The sequence below is a fragment of the Pseudorca crassidens genome, chromosome 17 (genome assembly GCF_039906515.1).
Source record: "Pseudorca crassidens isolate mPseCra1 chromosome 17, mPseCra1.hap1, whole genome shotgun sequence".
NCBI lineage: Eukaryota > Metazoa > Chordata > Mammalia > Artiodactyla > Delphinidae > Pseudorca > Pseudorca crassidens.
The window spans coordinates 11,246,652-11,263,400 of NC_090312.1; the positions used below are offsets into that span (position 1 = coordinate 11,246,652).

Genomic DNA, 16,749 nt, shown 5'->3' on the forward strand with positions numbered 1-16,749 from the left:
TGAATAGAGTTTGTAACCTCTTTCGTTTGAGTCAACTTGCCTGGTACAGCGTGCGCTTAGCTCTCAGCTGCACCTACACGCGAGAGCAGGACGGTGTGGGTTCCGAGGGGGAGCTTCCGTCTCTGAGATGGGCTGTGTCCCAGTGTCCTCAGCATGTTCACCCCGCCTGGTTTTCAGGGAGTGTTCGGGGCGTGCTTTTGAACGGTGAACTCATCACGTGTAGACTAGCCCTACAGAGGTGCGCTGTCCTGCAGATTTTCCTGCAGCTATTATTAACATTAATATGCATTCACCGAGCACATGCTGTTTGGTCCAGAGGATCCTGAATGCCAGAAAGAGGCCATCCTGGCCTGGAAGGCGGGCCGTGCACAAGCCGTCAGTAAATAATGGCTGCCTCCGCTTTCTGTCTCTTCACCATCGAGCTGCAGCTTGTGAACTGGATATTTTTATTAAATTCTCTTCACTTGGAAAAGAAAGGATCTTCTTACAATTTGTTGCTCTTCTTAGATTTTCTACGTAATGACCTGGGTTTCACCGAGGTGTTGATTCCCTTTACACACACACACTTGGAGGTTTGTCAGCCCTTCAGTCCTGGTGAAATGTGTGCCTCATGTTCTTCCATTCGGCTTTTTTTTCTGTTCTCAAATGACCTGAAATGAAACTTGATAAAGATATTTTATTGTCCCATCACCCAAAGTTTATCATGACTCTAAAGGGCGTGCGTGAGAGAGAAATCTGATATTAATTATCTTCACAATGATGTTTTCTCTGTGTGTTACAAAAAGTGCTTAAATTATAGACAATAAGACTGTCAATGCAATTAACTATTTTCAACTGTTCTGCCTTTTTTTCTCTTGCTTTTGCCCTTCCTGATCGAAGTCTAGGAGAGTAAGTCAATGCTTTCTGTGAGAATGTATTGTCGTACCTCTGCGTCTAAAGCCCCGTGTTCTCGTTCTACAGTTCGGCATTGTTAGTTTGTTTCTTGCATTTCCACAGTGTAATGGCTGCGTCTGGTCATGCAGTCTTTAGAAACAAGGGGGAGCCTCAGTGGATGTTAAATCAAGCTTGTTTGTGTCCGTGTTGTTCTGTCAGCCTTTGTTACCCTGTCACCACGCCATACACTTTTCCCTGCCTTAAAGTCATCTTTTTAAATTAAAAGCATGGTTATAGGTATATTTTTGCAGAGCACTAGTAAGTTACAAAACAAGAATTTTATAGCAATTCTTAGTTCCTCACAGAGGAGGTGTACTTTCCTTTGGGGGTATTTAAGCAGAACATGTGAGGCAGAGGAGGAGTACCTGAAAGAAGATCTCTCGGGATGCATGAGCTTGTCTTGTGGCCCGCTTCGGTTCCTCCAGCCCTTCCTGTGCTCACCTCTGCTGCCAGTGTAGACTGGTTTGAGTCATAGACCAGTCTGTCGCTGCACTGTTCGTTTGAATTCGAGCTGGCTTCTGAACTAGAAGTAGGAGATCTCCACCCCAGGCCTCAGCTCGGCCTCGAACTTGCTTGTGACGCTGGCAGTTGCTTGCCTGCCCAGTTTCCGCCTCTAGAATAAGGACAAGGACCCGACAGCTCTCAGAAGTTCACAGTTCTCTTAGCTCCAGACCAACAGGCAAAGGCTCCGTGGCAGAATAGAGTCAAGGGTTTGAGAACTGTCTCCGGCATTTGTCTGATCTGTGGTTTCTCCTTTCTAGGATTCCCAGAGCCGGCAAGGAGGATACAGCATGCATCAGCTCCAGGGCAACAAGGAGTATGGCAGTGAGAAGAAGGGGTACCTACTGAAGAAAAGCGATGGGTACGTATACCGCCGGCCTGGGGTCCTGTGTGCGCTTAGCATACTTACAGGTGTTAGGAACCTAGGAACCTGTCCCAGCCTCTCAGGGAAACGTACTTACAAGGTTTCCAGTGCACCAGCTTCAGACCTTTAGCACACTGCTTTCCTCAGTAAGGCTGAGATGTAACCTGCTGTCTTCAGAAGCAGCAGTAGTTGTTCTGTGGTCCCTGAGTGGCACCTGCGACTTGCGACGTGCAATTTGAGGAACGCAGGCACTGAGTCGGACTTGAGCACACGGCTCGCCGACTGCATGCTCGCCCACCTCTCTGGTTTTTCCACTGTGGTTTTCTCTGCCAGATGCCCCCCTGGCCGCGCAGACCCCAACCTTGAGAGTCAACCTTGACTCCGCTCTTTCCTCTTGCATCACAGCCAGCCTGACGACAAGCTCTTCCGTTTCTATTGGGTGGGCCAAAAAGTGCCTTTGGTTTGTAAGTAAAAATAAAAGACACATTTTTCATTTTCACCAAGAACTTTATTAAACAACGTATTCACCCTTTTGTTCCACTACCTTCTGCCATTTTTCAGGCAACTTTATAATTCCATCTTCCCGAAACTTTGTATCTTTTTGAGCAAAGAGCTGTTCCAGATGCCTTTTACAGTCTTCCAGGGATTGAAGTTTTTTCCATTAAGAGAATTTTGTAAAGACCTAAATAAATTGAAATCTGAAGGTGCAATGTCTGGTGAATACAGAGGATGAATCAGAACTTCCCAGCCAAGCTGTAACAGATTTTGCCTGGTCATCAAAGAAACATGCGGTCTTGCGTTATCCTGGTGGAAGGTTATGCGTTTTCTGTTGACTAATTCCAAACACTTTTCATCAAGTGCTGCTTTCAGTCGGTCTGATTGGGAACAGTAGTTGTTGGAATTAATCGTTTGGTTTTCCGGAAGAAGGTCGTAATAGAGGACTCCCTTTCAGTCCCACCATATACACAACACAACCTTCTTTGGATGAAGACTGGCCTTTGGTGTGGTTGTTGGCGGTTTATTTTGCTTGCCCCATGATTTCTTCCATTCCACACGATTGTACAGTATCCACTTATCATTGTCCATCACAATTTATTTCAAAAACGGAATGTTTTCATTACATTTAAGTAGAGAATCACATGTAGAAATACGGTTAAGAAGGTTTTTTTCACTTATCTTATGTGGAACCCCAAGCATCAAAATGATTCACGTAACCAGGCTGGTGCAAATGATTTTCAAGCCTTGATACGGATATTTTGAGTATGTCGGCTGTCTCCCATATGGTATAATGTTGATTGTTCTCGATTCATCTCTCGATTTGATCACTGTCAACTTCAACTGGTCTACCCGACAGTGGAGCATCGTCCAGCGAGAAATCTGCAGCACGAAACTTCGCAAACCACTTTTGACACATTCGATCAGTCGCAGCACCTTCTCCACACACTGCACAGATCTTCTTTTGCGTTTCAGTTGCATTTTTACCTTTCTTGAAATAACAAAGCATAATATGCCGAAAATGTTGCTTTGTTTCTTCCATCTTCAATATTAAAATGGCCACACAAAAATTCACCACTTTTGATAAGTCTTTTTTTAAATGCATGCTGATATGACAGCTGTCACATGCAGTCTAACAAAACTGTTTCCAATGAAGTTAAAGACAACTAAGTGCTACTAGAGCCATCTTCTGCTACTAGAGCCATCTTATGCTACTAGAGCCATCCTATGCTACTAGAGCCATCTTCTGCTACTAGAGCCATCCTATGCTACTAGAACCATCTTATGGGAAAAACCGAACGAACCTTTTGGCCAACCCAATAACGACAAGTTATACATGACTTGCTGCCTCTGCTGCCCTGCTCTCAGATGAGCACGGTCACCTCTCCTGGACTATTTTGGTGGCCTCCTAACTGGTCTCTCTGTCACTCACTCGTCGCTTCTCTGGTTCATCTCCACACAGCACGTTGGGCTGTTCCCAAAGCCATTCCCCACCTCTCTCTCCAGCCTCATTTGGGCCATTTTCTCCCCTGGTCCTTCCACACTTGCCGTCTTTCTGTTGCTTGAACAAATGATTCTGTTTCACAGTAAGTAAGTAGAATCTTGATTATTTGCTTTACTAATTATCATCCTTTAAAAGAAAGTTTCTTGTTTTCTGATTGTGGGTGTGTGCTGCTTGGCTTTATCTAAGACATGTCGATTTTCATTTTGTTTTAATTTGTTTGTTAAAATTGCAACTATTTCTCCTACACATTTCTGGGATCACTGTCAGTTTTGCTCATCATTCTTCCCATGCATTCAACAGATGTCTTCTGGGAGTCCTACATGCCAGGCCCTGTTGTAGACACTGGGACGATAACATTGAAACTATAACATTGAAAGTCCTTATCATTATAGAGCTTACATTCTCAACAGGGAGACAGGTGATAACGAAGGAAATATGTTTATACATATATGTATATGCCTGTAGAAAACTTAGAGTGCTGTTTTATAGGCCTGAAATTTTAACATAATTAGATGATACCAGAATTATCTTAAAGCAGCTTGCTTTTTCAATCAACGGTGTGCTTTAGAAATCTGTTTATGTAGGTCTGCACATATGTAGTTGTTTTCTTCTTTTAAACTCCTACATAATAATACTCTGTAGTATGAATGTAACTATAATCACTTATTCATTCCTCCTATTAGATTTCTGTTGTTTCTGTTGTTTCCCATTTTCACTATCGAAAACGATGCTATAATGAGCATCCTTGTGCCTGCCCACTAGTCTGAATTACCCTCCACCTGGGATAATAAAAGGCAACCAAAATTTTCTGGTTTGTGTGGTTTTTGGTTTGGGGTTGGGGTTTTTTGGTAATGACTGTTATGCAAAATAACTATGTTATGATAGTTACGTGAACCAGGTACTGTATCAGCTTGTGTTTGACTCCCTCCTTAGGATCCGGAAAGTGTGGCAGAGACGGAAGTGCTCCGTCAAGAACGGGATTCTGACCATCTCCCACGCCACAGTAAGTGTGTCTGGTAATTTACCAAGCTGTGTCTGTGATGCCTTCTGGCCACGTGGACTGGAAAGCAAACACGTGCTGTAACCAGCCGTGAAAATTTCCCCAGGTGCCTTTAATGTATGGATTAGGTCAGGGGGGTTAGGATATTCCTTTACAAAAGAAATTGGTCCTTTCTTCCTGCTTCATCTCTTGCGCCGCCACAACTTTTTGTCTTCTGCTCCCTCAAACTGAATCAGGTACTCTTTTATTTTATAATCTCATCTTTGAGAAAGTATTACTGGTTGTTCTGAAAAACCTAAAGTTTTCTGAATTATAAAGATGGCAGAGGGTGTTGTGTTCTATACATGAAAAGGTAATGTAGGGAATGAAACAATACGTGTTACACTGTTCAATCTTTTTTTTTATTGTTACTATTTATTTAAATTACTCAAAAAGCCCCTCAGTATGCTAAAGGATTAAAACATATATAAATAAAACAGCGGAATACTGGAATTTCCTCAATTATGGCTCCCCTTATTTTAGGAATAAAGGCAGTCTAATAGAAAGTGGAAAATGATAAAGCCAGGTTACTAACATTTACGTTCTGTTTCCCTTCAGATTGTTGTATACCTATATATTATGTAGTTGTACTTACAGTCTATCAGAATTTTTATTTCTATGCTTCGTATCACCCATTTCCAGCTAAAAGTTCCAGTATCGACAAAATCCCTGTGCTTGTCAGGAAGGCTCAGTCTTGGTGGTAGTCAGAGACATGCGCAGTAAGACAGGGAATTACTATTTTGCCCTTTTAAAAACAGCGAAAAAAATTTTTTTAATCTTAAAGATGCAAAGACGTGACAAGTAGGAATGGAAACAGCAACGTGTAGCAAGAGTCTTGACAGAGGTGCGTGCAGTTTAACCCAGCGACCCCAGCTTGGAGAGGCTTGTAGTTAGAGTGCAGTATCCCGTGCCGAGTGATACTCTTCAGCTCTGTAAGCAGTTAACTGCTAGCAGGATAGTAGAAACAAGGGATGAGCATTTATTACACTGGCTCAGATTTACCTCTGTGGAGGAGGAAAGAAAGTGCCGCTTATTAAGCACTTCCTCGCGCCAGATACTTCATAAAGTTTATTCCATTTAGTCCTCCCCACAGCCCACGTGGTATTAGAATCTTCATTTCACAGACGAAGAAAATAAGGCACAGAGAAGCACCATGACTTGGCTGGTAACTGGCAGAGTTGGAAACTCAGGCTTGGGTCTGTCTAGCATTGGGCCTTACGCCCCTTCCAGGCTGCACTCACCCCAGGGCACTTAATCAGGTCCTGTTCATCTCCCTTCAGCCCCTTAACAGACCTTGACACAATGTGGTCGGTACACACCTGTGGCCAAACCCTTCCAGGTAGTTGCTTATACCTGCATCTTAAAAATTATTGGCCTTTATGCAACTTGAGCAGTTATGTCATCTCTGTCCTTTTCCTCCTGCAGAAACCTTGGGCTGATTCCTCAGAGGTCTTCAGCTTCCCTCAGACAGCCCAGCTGAGATTTTTAACTATCATGCCAGTTGGGACAAGCCACCCATCTGATACCAGAAATCCTGCTGGCAGACTTAGATCAGTTAGTAATTATCACTGAGGCTGTCTAACAGTTAGTCATTTATTCAGCAATGTTTTAATAAGCTTCCACTCAGCCACGTGCTGGACTAGGCATCAAAGATACACAAGTGGAAAATGAGATAACTTTGACCTGCTCATGTTTAATTCCATACACAGTTAACCTTAGGAAATGAGTCCTATGAAGAACTTCTGACAGTAATAACATTAGTTGATATTAAGTAAGTACTTACTATGAGCCCAGTTATAGAAAATGCTTTATACAGATTACCGTATGTAATTGTTGCCACAAGCTACCAGATAAATCTGTTATTAAGAGGGTTTAAGTGTCTTGCCCAAGTCCCACAACTGGCAAATGCTAGGATTTCACTCTTAAAGCCTCTGTGAGGGCTTAATGGTTTGTTGGCTAAGGAGGGACTGACCCTACTCATTATTTTGGTGATTAAAATACTTGTGAGGCTGTGTCGTAAAGGTTTCTGACCACATGATCCAAGATCAGAACCACTTAAGGGAATAGATAACACTTCCTGAGTGTACACCCTGGGCTGGGCACTCCTTGCTCTGAGCACATTACCACAGCCCGTCTTACATTATTATTAGCTTCTGTTAACTCCTATTCCATAGATGATGAAACCGTCTCCATTCTAGCCCTGTGTGACAGTGCAGATTCCCACCATCTAACTTTGACTTTTCAAAAGCACTGCTATCATCCCATCTCATCATCATCGTCCTGGTGGCTGATGTTTTTGGAATGCTTACCACGTGCCAGGCATCCACCAGCGCCTTGATTAATGCGTGCTAACATTTAATCCTCAACAACCCTGAGTTAGAGGTGAGGTTGTTATCTCCATCTTACAGATGAGGGAGCCGGGGCTCAGAGAAGTTCACCTCCCAAGGTTACCCAGCTAACAAATGGCACGGCTGGGAATCTGGTGCAGGCTGGGACTCCACACACCCGGATGTTAACTCCCCCTCACCTGCAACCCCAGTTCCTCCCCAGCTTGGGGTCCCAGGACACAGCCCTGAACTGGGGGTGCCTAAGAGTCAGTGTTTGCGAGAGGCATGTGCCTGTATGAGCCAGCTGGGATTCTCTGATGGCCTGAAACAGGACGTGACCCCTGAGCGGTGATTCATTTATTATAAGGACAGTACAGTACAGGCAGCCCTGCAGTTTTGTGATCAGAACCTCAGTGTGGCCTGTCTTGGGTCAGGTATCCTATACTCTTGGGCAACTGCAAGGTGAACCTACCTCGGGGCGAGTCCCAAAGGCATCCAGGATGGTCTTAGGCCTGCAGCAGTCAGAACAGTGCTCTTCAAGTCGCTGGAGTCCCAAGAGACATTCCAGCTGCTGCGCTGTAAGGTATAGATGGAACATGTGGTCCTCAGTTGCCTGAATGTGATGGTGCCTGGCCTTCAAGTCACTTTCCTGAGCCCAACTCATGTCTAATAGTGTCTGATCTTACTAGCTGAGTTAGGTGTAAGCAGTGTGACCCTCTGAGTTGGGTCTAAATCTTGTGCAAGAGCAGACATAAAAAACAGAGAGGCCCCAGGGGAATGTTAGGACTTCTCCACTCCCGGGAAGTATTCTTCAGGTTAAGTGTGCTAAAGTGAACATTTCCAACCATTTGACTTTATGTGGATCCAGAGCTTTTAGTTAAAAAGTCGCTGTGTGCGCCCTGTCTTCACGTTCTTCTTGCCTTGGATTCGTCTGGCCGTAACAGTCCTCAGTAAGCATTCTGACAAGTTACTAATGGCCTTATCCTATTCCATCGATTTGCTTCTCTTAAGAACCTGCTGTGGGAGATCACCAAGATGATCCAGCGAGTCAGTGGCACTGCTCACGTGTAGTTTACATGGCCTTGGGTAGTATGCTGAAAATAAAAACAGACGTTCTCTTCCACCCTCCCTTCTTCTTTCCTGCCAAACACGTCATTGTGGCCAAGTCAGCTGTTTCTGTGCTTCCTTAAGGCTCTAATCAACAGCAGACATCACATCAGCGGCATTGTTTAGTGGCTAAGAGAATGGACTGTGGCATCTGTCAGATTTGAGTCTGAATCCCAGCTTCGCCATTGACCGTGTGACCTTGAGAAAAATATTTAACTCCTAAAGGGGCTAGTAAGGATTAAATGAGATACCATGCTGTGTGTGGGCCACAGTTCCTAGCAGTTGTTGCTATTAGTGTTACCTCCTCAGATGTTGCTGGCGGTACTGAAACCTATTGACAGTTAGTTGGCCTCTCCTGCTATAAACGTTGGGAATTGTGGGTCTACCTCTCCTGCCCCCGGAGCAGCCCAGAGGAAGATGGGATTCTCCACCTAATTTCTGACTGCCTCTCACTGGTCTATGTTAACCTGTTCCCCACTTTTCACTGGCTTTAGGCCACACTTTTTTGCTGCCAGTTATATCACTTTGTAATCACATAACCTGCTCCCACAGAAAGATCTCTGTAGCCAGCTCTAGCTGGCTTCTCCAGACTTTGCAAACACCACTGATCACTTAGAATCAGGTTGAAGGTCAAGGCCAGCAGTTTCCTGGGAAAACATATGGAATTCAGTGATCATTGGAAAAGTGGATAAACGAACTTTTTTGTCAGAAAATATAGGGCTTTTGTTTGGGACCCCTTAACGCAGGGGTATTCCTCCTTCTTGAAGGGCCCCAGTCACTTTTGCAGGTTGTTCTTGTCAGGTTGACCAGGAAAGGGTCGGGTATGCATTTAGATTAATGAGCTGCAGTCTGCTGGCTTAACCACATATGCGAGACCTGCTCCAGGGGCCATTCATCTCCCCAACTTACTGTTCTAGGAAGAAATCCACTTTGTGTACACCTGCAAGATTTGCTCCCATCCCTAGAAGATTTCATCTACAAATTCATTGCTTCATGTACCTGTTCAAAGACATAAATTTTTTTTTTTAATTTACTCTTTAAAGTAATCCAGCACTTTGGGAATCAAATTCAGTTGAGAATCTCTGAATCTGCTGTAACAGTAATATTGATAGTATCTACTATCTGCTCAGCACAGCACATGATGTTTGCATTTCAAAATGCTAATTCTAACAAATCTATGGCAAACATTTTAGTCCGCCTCAAAGCTTAAGGATAAAAGTGTTAATATCAAACCACTAAACTATTACAAATAAATTTCTGTACCCTTGTATTATTTGCTTGTACTTTTTTTAACTATAAGCATTATAGTATATAATAAAACAAATTATCAAAGAAAGTATATGAATTATAGGTGAAATATTACTTTATTATAATAATCCTGAAAAATTAATTTCAAGAGTATAAGAAGCTTTGCTTCTCAAAAACCCTTCCTGAATTTATTAACCCCAGTGTCACATACAGTTCAAATATGGGTTGGCAAAAGAAAGATGACTGCCATTTATTGAGCATTGAGAGCGTGCCCTGCACTCAGTCTTCTGCCTACACCTGCAGGCGTGGTTCACGGTCTTCATTTTTCACTAGTCTGGAAGATCTTAGGAGGTGGAAATTATGTCTTACTCACCTTTGAATTCCCAGTGACTAACACACTGCCTGACATGTAGTTAGTGCTCAGTGAATACTTTCTGAATGAAGTTGCATTTCGTAGATGAAGAAAGTAAGGCTCAGAGAGATTAAATCCCATGCCCAGGGTCACATAGTCTGTAAACAGCTGAACCAGTTTTCAGACCCCAAAGCCAGTTCTCTTTCTACTACATGATAGGCCTTTCCTCCGATGTCAGCTTGTCGTGAGGTCTTTGAAAGGTCTGTGAAGAATAGTTCTTTGGAATGAAACTCCTTACCTTGTTGTTGAGTCAATCATAGGGTCTCAGGGTAAAGACAGCTCTAAGGGTTTCCAGGAGTCGGGAGCAGAGGAGTCGGGGTCATGAAGATGTTACAGGGGGTCCATGAACTTATCTTTGAATCTGAAGACTGATTTTTTAAAGTCATACATTCTTTAAATGCCTGCAGATGCTCTTATGATTAACACTGTAGCAATCATTAAATTCATAGCCACTCCTTTCTCAACACTAAAAATGCTTTCAGTATCACACAGAAGTCCACTAAGGTTTGATTTTTACTCTAAAAGTTTGAGAATCCAACTGAACCGGACCAGGCGGAGCCTCTTTAGATGATTCTTGGTGGGCTGCACGTTTTAGGAGGATGAGATCAAGAGCATAGCCCTCTGAGTCAGCCTGGAATTCCATGCCTCTTCAGCTGCTTATTGTGTGTGGCTTTTAAGGTACTTAATTTTACTCCTCACTTGTTAAATGGGATACTGACAGTACCTGTCTTTCAGTGTTGTGAGAATTAAATGAGATGATGCATTTAAAGCTTTGTAGAGCCTGGACCCCACTAAGTGTCTGGTAGACCTAATAATTAGTCGCATCACCTGGGTGAGCCGAGGTGGGGTGACAGCATCCAGCACCACGGGGCCAGACTGCTATGACTGGAGTCCAGATGACACTGAGTCCCTCACAGTACTGCCGGATTCATAGGTGTGTGTAAGGATTAAACCAGTTCATTGATTATAAGGAATTAGAACACAATGTGGGGCGGAAGTAGCACTAAATAATTGTCAGCTGTTATCATTGCTATTACTATTGTCTTCTTCCCTAATGTGTTAACATCTCAATTTTAATTTGATTTATTGGAATTCCTTTGTATTGCTATTTCCTTACCCCTTGAGGTACTTAATGAAGCCGGTTTGGGGCACCTGTCCTCTCAAAGGAATTTCATTTCTTCCTATTAGAGATGAACAGCACTCCTGACAGCTCCAGGGCATTGCACTAAAGCAAGAATCTGATGTCTCTCTCCCTGTCCTTGGGCTCTTTAGACCCACAGACATTTTCCAAGGACTATTCTCTGTGCTCTCCAGAGCCCTGAAGATAACATTCAGCTGCGAGGGCTTTAACAGATGCGCTGAAAGCCCGTTCACAATGGGCTGCTCCCTGCCTCGAAGTGCGCTTAATAACCTGATTTCTGTGATTGGCCTCCATTGCTTTCTGAGGCTACTCTGGACTCTGCCCAATTGCACGTCTTTATTCCCATTGTCACTACAAGAAGAGACTATTTTCCTTACCCCCAGTGATTAGAAGCAGCACTGTGAATTGTAAAAGAACAAACTTTGGAGCTAATTAGACCTGGGCTTAAACTCCTGTACAAGCTGTAGGACCTTGGATAAGTTACTTAAGTCTTTGGAGCCTCAGTTTTCTCCAATGTAAAATGGATATAATTTGCTTATTAAGATGTCTTACTCCTTTCTAAGCAGGCACGAGGCCAGGTACTACGGAAGCAGTGGTGAATTAGTGGCCCCTGTCCTCTTGGAGCCTGGGGTAAACAAAGGCTAAGTGCTGTAAAAGAAGTGAGCAGGTGCTGGGATAGAAAATAAGAGGGGCAGCCCCACTGGTGTGGGCAGGGAAGGCGTCTCTGCAGATGGCATTGATCCTGCTGAGGAGCAGTCCCCTCAGAGCGAAGAGGACAGTCCAAAGTGCTGAGGACAGAAAGCGTGTTCGGAGAACCCAAGAGAAGCCAATATGGGTAGAATGGTATCACTTTCCTTACTCGCTTTTAAGAGACATTTGGAGGTTTAATTAAACACTCTTTAAAAGCTATTGCTATCTGGGCTTCCCTGGTGGCACAGTGGTTGAGAGTCCACCTGCCGATGCAGGGGACGCGGGTTTGTGCCCCGGTCCGGGAAGATCCCACATGCCGCGGAGCGGCTGGGCCCGTGAGCCATGGCCGCTGAGCCTGCACATCCGGAGCCTGTGCTCCGCAATGGGAGAGGCCGCAACAGTGAGAGGCCCGCGTACCGCAAAAAAAAAAAAAAAAAAAAAAGCTATTGCTATCCAGATGCATAAAAAAAAAAGGGAGAGAATTCAAGGATGAACTTAAAAAATACTTTATAGTTGGTATACCAAAAATTCCAATTAAGCAAGAACCATAAAAAATTTCTGTAGAGCATCCTGAACCAGTGTTTTTAATTCCTATTTGAATTTCTCCCTCCTCCATTGGAATAATAATTCTCTATTTTATGCCCCTTCCGTCGGCTTCAGGTGGTGCCTCTGTCCTTCACCTCATCAGTCAGCTCCTCACCCCACTGCCCTGGTGACATGGAGCTCCCTCTCCTCCCCCACTTTTTTTTTAAACAGAAGACCAGAGTTGACTTTCATAAATCATGTGCAAAATGCAGCCTCAGGTCCTAAGGCACTGGTGTTGAATCTTCTAAATAGTCACAGTGACCAGCAAAAGGAACACAGCTGTTCCACGCAGATAGTGTTATTGGGACATAAAAATAAGCAGCACTATTTCCAAAACGCAGGCGGTCCCTGTGGAATATCTCTGTAGGCGTCTGCCATATTGCAGATAACAGACCTGACGACATTGACGGTTATTAGAGGGCTTCCCAAACTCAAGTTCCATGAAATATAAGTTTAGAAATCTAACTGGTTATGTTTTACAGGTTGTTTATTCTTCTAAACAATATATTCAGCAGCGATTTTTACTCGATTTGAATCCTGGAGAAGGAGCTTCTCCTTTTCACTGTTTGAATCCCAAGATGTGATTTGCAGTCCTGACTGTACATTAGAATCATCTGGCCTCACTCCCAAAGGTTCTGATTTAGTTGGTCTGGTGCTGAAGCCCAAGGATTGCTTCCCAGGTAATTCTGATGCTCAGCTAGAAGGGGAATCCCTGAGCCCCTCCCCCGTTGTTTGCCAGTGGTGTAATTTAAAAGGACAAACAGACAGGAGGGGCGGGTAGTAAGGTGGAAACCTGCAGCCAATTTCAAGGACTTCTGTAAGGTTTGTGAACTGGCGTGGACCTCATTCAGAACTCAGCCAGTTTGAGGTCTGAGTCTCCCTACCTCCCTTTTTATTCTAGTTGAGGGTCCTTTTAATACATGAAGCAATAAAATCAGAGCAGTGGGCAGGTCTAAGCTCCTCTCCATTTCGAGTCCCCAGCGTTTCTGGGCCCTTTAGCCCCCTCTTCCGGTTCCCCTCTGTCTGTCTGGAGTCCCCTCACTTCGCTTGCATGCTCTTTTCATACAGAAGCCAGGGCGCTCTGCTTCCCCTTCCTCCACCCTGCCCATGGCACACAGCCTCAGTTCACCCTCTGTAACCCTCCTGTCACACAGGATCTGGTGTTCTCTCTGAACCTGGGTGACTTTAACGGGTAACTCTCCCAGAGGTGGTTGCATTTTTAACAGGGAATACCGCCTTAATCTAGAGGGATGTTGATGACAGTATAGAATCTTAGGTGTCAGCTATGTGGACGCCATTAGAGGAGATATTTGGGAAATAATAGCTATAAAAATAGTAACTACCATGCATTAAGCACACACCCCATGCTAGTTTCATGTTTTCCCACTTAAGTTTCATAGCAGCCTCACAAGGTAGTTGCCGTTACCTCCATTTTAAGGGGAAAAAGTCAAAGTCACACAACCAGCAGGTGCTTGCGCCAGATTTGAACCAAAGAAGTTGAATTCTAGAGCCCGTACCACCTCCCACCTGAAGGGGGAGCACCAGCACTTGTCCAGACATTGCCTGGGTTCATTATCAGCGGAGAAGGCGTTGTCTCCCTTCTCTGTGACAAGAAGAATTGGGACTCAGGAGAGCTCATAGCTTCAGGATGGATGACTGGGCCTAGACTCGAACCCGGGTCTGATTGCCTCCAAAATTATGTTTTTCTCTCCATTCTACCGTGTACCTTAGAGTTTGAGTAGTAAATTGCTTTTGTAAGTTAACAGAACAGTGTATTGCTCCAGACAACCACGCAGGAGCCTCAGTGTGGCTCCATGAAAGCCGGGTGTTTATGACAGTGTCTCGTTCTGGCTTTAGAGACCGAGAATTGCACCCGGCACCCCCCTTTGGCTAGTACTCCAGAATCACAAGGGTGTCACAAGGGTGCTGACGCTGCCTGGGCTTTGAGGAACTGCCAAATAAATCTCTCCTGCCTTCATGTTGAGCAGAGATTGTTGGAACCTCTGGACTTGATTCTTAGATGAAGAAGGGAGGGTGAAATTGAAGGATTAAAGTGGTTACTACAGTTAAATAGGAAATGGGAATTTAAACGTTCTATACTGGGGCTTCCCTGGTGGCGCAGCGCTTGAGGGTCCGCCTGCCGATGCAGGGGACACGGGTTTGTGCCCCGGTCTGGGAGGATCCCACATGCCGCGGAGCGGCTGGGCCCGTGAGCCATGGCCGCTGAGCCTGCGCGTCCAGAGCCTTGTGCTCTGCAACGGGAGAGGCCACAGCAGTGAGAGGCCCGCGTACCACACACAAAAAAATTCTATGCTGGCCCAAACGTACCAGCAAACGTACTGGCAAATAGTAGGCACTCAGTAAATGTTTGTGGAAATGACTAAATGATGAATAACTAGCACATTGGTCGGATGAGGTAACATCAGTCCCACTTCTTAATCAGGAGGCCTGATAACCTCTTTTTTTTTTTCCTGTTTACAGCACTGTTTAATGTTGATTCTAGAGTGGAACATACTCTCAGAAGTCATGACAAGTTCATTACTGCCATAAGAAATTTTCAAGAAAATCTCCACTTGTAAATAGATCTTTCTTGCACGTGCACACATGTTCTGCCAACTAGAAATCGGTCCTATGGTTTAAATGGTTGCGAGGTTTGAGGGAATTCCTAGTCATCGTACTCTAGGATGAATTGCTTCAGTTGGGTGATCAGTTCCTTCTCCCCTGAGCTGTCTGAAGGCTCACTAAACGGATGGGGGAGCTCTAATTGTGGCCACAAGATAGTAATTTTGGAATGTGGAACAGGTGGAGAATAAGTGAGACTTCTCAGGCGTATTAAGTGATCTGGAAGGGAAAGGAGGGAACTGGCCATTCCAGGGTAGGAAGAACCAGAAAGGGAAAAAGAAGATGTTTTCACTGACTCTGCAAATGTCCCGAGGGTCTGTCTGGACAGGGGAACAGCGTGATAAATGCGGAGAGCTCTGGGAAGAAATTTGTTCGAATCCAAGCTTTGCTTTTTACTTTGTGTAAAACATTGATCAGTTTATTTTCGCCTTCCTGACCCTTGGTTTTCTCTTGTGTAAAATGGGTACAGTCACTGTACCTAGCCCATAGGGGTATTGCAAGAGTGAACTAATAAAATTTATATACAGTATCGAGTAGTTTAGTTGCTCGGGAAACGGAAACGTCTGTCTTGCCCCAAAGAAACCAAAATGCTTTCCAGAAACCAAAGTTTTAATGTACTAAAGTTTTGGAGATAAGCTCTTTCTGCAGTGCTGGGTGTTCACTGTGTACCTAACTTCTTGTCAGGGGGTTATTGTGATGGTTCATTGTGTGCCAAACGTATGTGTCCCTCTAAGGCATGGTAGGTGTCCAAATAAATATTTATTGAAGAAAAAATTGAAATGCCTGTAAGAATCTGAACAGCAGTGTTAACAAGCGTTAGTCTAGGAAGTGCAGAGAGCTTTATTATTTTATTTTTACTTCTATCTACACAGCAGGCTCAGCCTGGCTGGGTCAGGCTTATTTCCCAAGTAATTAATGATGTTCACTTCTTGTTTGTGAAGCAGAGCAGTTCAGCAAGATGGTGGGGAGAAATAACTTCATTTCTGGATACTAATTCCAGTAGCAGCTGTTTTCTGCTCACAGAAATATGCCTGCGCTAACGACTTCACGCTTCCAGCAAAATCACTTCACCGCAGTGCATGCCGAGCTGTCTAAGGAGCAACGTGTGGTGTTTTTTTTTCTTTCGGGAGATGCAGAAACATGCGTCAGAATCGACTCATTCTGTTTGTGCACACATTTCTGATGACTTTCCTAGCTGAACGGCATCCTCTAGTTTGGGTGGCAGAGCATTATGTCACAGGGCTAATACCTTCATCGCTTCTGTGCAGGGAACGTGTCCAGAGCTTCCCTAGTGGAAACATTTTCAAAAACCTGCAAATGGCTGTGCCACATGCTTGTGTGAAAATGAACTCTTCTCTGTATAATGTTAACTGGAGAAAGCAGTTTGCAAAACAGTATATACAAATTGAACCAACCCATTTTTTCTGAGAACAGACATTTCACGCACACACGTATCTTGTTAAAATCCGGTATTAACAATGACTGTCTCTGGGTGTGAAAGTGGGATTAACAAGTAACGTTCAGTTTTTTCCTTGCACTGTGTCTAGCTCCGAGTGTTTCCTCAGTGAATATGCATTCTTTTAGTGAAAAGTAAAACCTGTATGAGGACAAGCCTCAGAGTTTCAGGGTACAGAGCCAAAACAATCTTCATTTTTGAAAGGTATCAAAATTGTATTTGGGGTAGTGCACTTGTAGCTTTTGAAAGATGCTGCTCAGCGGAGCCTGCAGGGGCCGCGGGCCCCTTCACTCGTCGTTCAGATGCAGAGCCTGGGAGAACCGCA

At 44.2% G+C, this 16,749-nt stretch overlaps 1 protein-coding gene across 13 annotated transcripts in view; it reads left to right on the top strand.

Moving 5' to 3' along the window:
* Window positions 1-16,749, top strand: part of ASAP1 (ArfGAP with SH3 domain, ankyrin repeat and PH domain 1) — a 350,901-nt gene that overhangs the window by 275,952 nt on the left and 58,200 nt on the right. For all 13 annotated transcript variants that reach the window (XM_067711252.1, XM_067711247.1, XM_067711248.1 and 10 more), the window contains 2 exons: window positions 1,695-1,795; window positions 4,731-4,800. In XM_067711252.1, the coding sequence (XP_067567353.1) occupies window positions 1,695-1,795; window positions 4,731-4,800 (171 nt within the window). The remainder of the gene's footprint in view (window positions 1-1,694; window positions 1,796-4,730; window positions 4,801-16,749) is intronic.